At 35.8% G+C, this 4,595-nt stretch overlaps 1 protein-coding gene across 1 annotated transcript in view; it reads right to left on the bottom strand.

Annotated features, from left to right (window-relative positions):
- WDFY1 (WD repeat and FYVE domain containing 1) overlaps positions 1-4,595 on the bottom strand; it is a 53,652-nt gene that overhangs the window by 23,465 nt on the left and 25,592 nt on the right. Inside the window, exons 3-4 of the mRNA XM_019626008.1 lie at positions 3,933-3,988; positions 2,851-2,905 (exon numbers count right to left, since the gene is read on the bottom strand). Coding sequence (XP_019481553.1) covers positions 2,851-2,905; positions 3,933-3,988 — 111 coding nt within the window. The remainder of the gene's footprint in view (positions 1-2,850; positions 2,906-3,932; positions 3,989-4,595) is intronic.

The raw sequence follows: 4,595 nt of genomic DNA, 5'->3' as shown, positions 1-4,595 counted from the left end.
TACCATATTGATGCTGGAGACTAAAGAACGATTGTGTTTAAGAATTACAACCACAAAGATATATGCATCTTCATACAAAGTGCCCTTCAATAACCACGCATAAAATTATCTTTGACAAATCAAATCATGCTTGCATGATTTCAAAGATTCATTGTCATCACTTTTGCTTACTTCTCAGTTGGTACTAAATCTTGATGCTTTAAGCTTCTTTGCAATTCTCTTTATGCCTAACCATCTAACAAACTACACATAAATATGTAAGACCTCTCTTCTGTGTAAAAATTACAATGTGCTGAGTAATTTTATGAGGCTGGAGACATCTTACAGTTAAAAAAAAAAGCTTCCCTAGTTTATTTGTTTTGTATATGAGATATCCTGGCTTTTTCCCTAGAAGGAAATCTTCCAGGGAGATGAGCAATATAATTTAAAAAAAAAAAGTTTGGACATTCACATAGTTTCAGAAACAAACAAAACACAAATAAATCAGTGGACTTTTAAAAAGGCATCACTCTGTCCAAAATCATATGCTTAAACTCCAGTTATGTAAATAAAGTTTTTGTTTTTTTAGAACACAGCCAGACTCTTTCTTTTATGTATTGTTTATGGTTGTTTTCATGCTACAAGGGCAGAAAGTTGAATAATTGCTATAGATATTGTTTGGCCCACAGTCTCAATATTTACTGTCTGACCCTTTGTAGATAAAGTTCATGGACCCACCCCATAAATGCAGTGGGTCACACAGTTTTGGAGGCAGACAGGCATGGAATTCCAACCACAAGCAGTGAACTCAGTTTCCTCATCAACAAAATGGTGAAAATATCTACCTGGCATATCTGTTGTGATGATTTCATAATATGGTATTTTAAAAAAGGCATGAATCACTCAGTAGATTCAAAAACTAAGAGTTACCATTTTTCTTCAGCTAAAGCCAAGTCTGAAAGTTGTTTTTGTTATGTGAGGCAATGTTATGAAACATAATTGGACTACATACATATAACAATATACTAAGGTTTGGTTCATTGATCACTCTGTCAGATCCCAGGAAAAAGTTGGTGGAAGACCATGAAAATATCCTAAACTTGTAATCTACAGATAGTTTTTAGAATCAAAATCACACTTTTCTTCTCATATTTTGAATATAATGTTAAAATAAAAGTCATCCTAAAATAGATAAGCAATTATTTCTCATCATTCATTCTGNTCACGGAAATGCCTGACTGTGCACAGGTTTCAGATCATCCATCTTCCCCAACTCACTAACCAGCTTCCCAGGGCCCTGTCCTCTGACACTGCCGGGGAAGACAATCATGAACTACAAATCATTAAAGTGCAAAGCTCTAGAGCAGTGGTTCTCAACCTGTGGGTTGCAACCCCTTTGGGGGTCGAACAACCCTTTCACAGGGGTCGCCTAAGACCATCGGAAAACAAAAGGATATTTACATTACGATTCATAACAGTAGCAAAATTACAGTTATAGGGTAGCAACAAAAATAATTTGATGGTCGGGGGTCACCACAACATGAGGAACTGTATTAAGGGATCGCAGCATTAGGAAGGTTGAGAACCGCTGCTCTAGAGGGATTCCAATAAGAGATTCGAGAGACTTTTTTTTCTTTGCTGAACTCAAGAGAACATTTTTACTTTGCTCTAAACACCCTTAACGACCAATGAGTCCATATGGAAAGCTGGAGTCTTTTCTTAAAAGAACATTTTTTTTTTAATTGTCCATAGCCTTAGCGTTTTGACCCTTTAGAAAATACTGGCCTTGTATACGAGAGGACCTGCAATTTTCTGAAATTAAAAAATAGTGTGAGCATTTTGTTTCTGGAATAATTTGGGTGTAACTTTTTATTATTTATAAAGGCAAGGTACTTGTAAAGCTCTGCATTCTGAAATAACAGTGAGAATGAGGAAAGTGTTCTATGACCTAACTTCTGGGGTATCTGTGTTTCCAGGTTGATTGTAAGCCACACTCAGGCAGCGACCGTCTGCTTCACCTGGTACAGGACCTTGCATACAGCAGTTGATTAATAAATGCTCAGTTTGATGAATGAAGTCAGAAGCCAGACAGAGAAACCTCAGACTTTGCTCTCAGCTGTACTGGCTTCTTCGGAAGAACTGAGGAATTCTTTCTTATAAACTAATTATAAAACACTACAACTCTGGGAATATGGGCAAAATCATTAACAGACATTCATAAAAGATGACAAAGGATTAACATTACACAAAAATAATTGTTAACTTGAGAGCTATTTTGACTACCAAAGTGGCGAAAAACATTTATAAAGACCAATGCTGTGAAGGTTTACAGAGCAGGCACTCTTAACCACTGTGCAGAGGATTGCAAAATGTACACTACTGCTGGGAAGAGGTTTGCAAAATAAATCTAGAGCATTAAAAAACTTTTTAACATTTGACCCAGTTCCTCCACTTTTAGGAATTTGTTTTAAGCAGAAGTAATTAGAGTCAGAGTATCAGTCAAGGACACACAGGTATATACATATATATGAAATACACTCACAGATATACATACACACATATACATACACTATCATATATGTTGGTGTGTGTTATCAAAAATAGAAGTGGTACACATGTTCAAAAACAGAAGAATGGTTAAGTTAAATCTGATTCATGCACCCAAATGAAATAGCGTACATTTTAAATATTAATAGCAAGAGAAGGATGGTAAATAACCCCCAAGAGCTAATAGTCTGTCATATAATTGGGGTAACAAAACAAAAAAGTTAATGTAAAAACCTGATTTTGATCACAAGAGATGGTGTCCTAGTTTTGCATGTGTAGATTTATGTGTATATATAAGCCAGCATGTGTGTGTATTATAATTACCTGGGTAGGTCTTGATAAAGTTCATTTTATTAAAATCTTCAGAAACATGAAATTCCTAAGAGTAAACACATGCAATAAGAGAACAGTTATGGTTTTAAAAACAACAGGAACTTAACTTTCAAAACAAAGTAAACTCTAAAAATAGCTATCACCAGACATGGGACTTGAGATCAGCTATATAACAATAATACAGAATTGCTCCTTTCATCAGGCCTGTCCTCAAGCCACCCTTTTTGGGGGGAAGCAAATAGAATAAAGTGCCGTGACCACCACAGCATTTTTGTCCAGTTCTTCCCCCACAAGTGAGCACATTGAATTCCTTCTCCCTCTAACCGCAAAGGAGGAGTCTTGTTAATTTTTCTCTCTTGGCTACACCAAAAATTCCTCAAAATTACATAAATAAAGAAAAAATTGCAAAGACCCATTACTAACAAGAGTTCTAAGCTTTAGTGAAAATAAAACATAAGGTACCTCAGCAGTGTAAGGGGGGACTTGTACATATTTAATAAAAAGAAGCACACCAAAAAAGGAAATTAAAAAATTATTGGTGGTTTTCTTCTTTTTTTATCCTCTTATATTCTCCAAATTTTTTATAGACTATGTAATACTTTATAACTAGGAAAAAATTAAAAGTATATATACCTAATGAAAAAATAAGATTCAACATAAAACCAGGAAAACTCTAGAAAAAGCACTAATAAGAAAATTCTATTAATCAATGCTAAATTTCTAAGTTCTTAAGGCTCTAGGTAACATAGGCATTATAAATTGTTGACTGCTCAGACTGAAAAAAAAAAAAAAGAAAAGAAAAAACCCACAAAGGAATACTGACTCCTTGTTTCCATGTTGGTTTTGCAAAGTACAAAAAGTTATTAGCATTTTATAGATACTAATTTGTCTTGAGTCGGAGAGCAAAAAATCAATTGTTGACTAATGATAAATTGGATTTACATTGCCCCTGTCCACTGAAGAGCTGCAGGAGTTTTTATATGCCATCCTATAACCTGTACTCTTGAACCAAGAACCACAAGAATGGTCCCTAGAAAAATAAATGCACCCCACTGCCACTACTGGAGGCTTGCCCTTGGTGGCTTCTTGTTATATTTGGGTAGACACATCACCATGCTATTCCTATAAACTTTTCAGAAGGAGAAAAATGAGAATGTCGGTATTTAGTACTGTAATACATAATGTGTGTACAGCAGCCCCAAGCTGATGGGGCACTGAGCTCATCGACCCCCAACCCTGCAGCCCCTGAGTCAGGAGTCCTCTCCACCTGCCTCCTGCTGAGCTGAACCCCTTGGGTAGAGAGCCTGTCCTTTGTACTGGTTTTTTGTTTCTTGGCCCAGAAAGACACAAACAATACACATGGACTGAAGAAGAAATAGAAAATCTGCAATAAGTAAAGAGGTTAAATTAGTACTAAAAAAAACTTTTCTCAATGAAAAACCCACGACCAGATGGTTTCACTGGTGAATTCTTCCAGGCTGCAAGTCCGAGTCTCTTATAGCTCAACAACTAAAAAAGCAAAAAATTAAAAGTGGGCCAAGGACTTGAATAGGTATTTCTCCAAAGAAGATATACAAATGACCAACAAGCACATGAGAAGATGTTCAACATCAATAGTCATTAGAGAAATACAAATCAACATGTAATGAGATACCACTTCACACCCACTAGGATGGCCAGAAAAAAACAAAACAAAATGCAATGGAAAATAACACGTGTTGGCAACAATGGAGAGA

This window comes from Hipposideros armiger, unplaced genomic scaffold, assembly GCF_001890085.2.
Source record: "Hipposideros armiger isolate ML-2016 unplaced genomic scaffold, ASM189008v1 scaffold_651, whole genome shotgun sequence".
In the NCBI taxonomy this organism is placed as follows: domain Eukaryota; kingdom Metazoa; phylum Chordata; class Mammalia; order Chiroptera; family Hipposideridae; genus Hipposideros; species Hipposideros armiger.
Note: the sequence above shows the minus strand (reverse complement) of the source record. Positions and strands in the feature narration are given on the sequence as shown.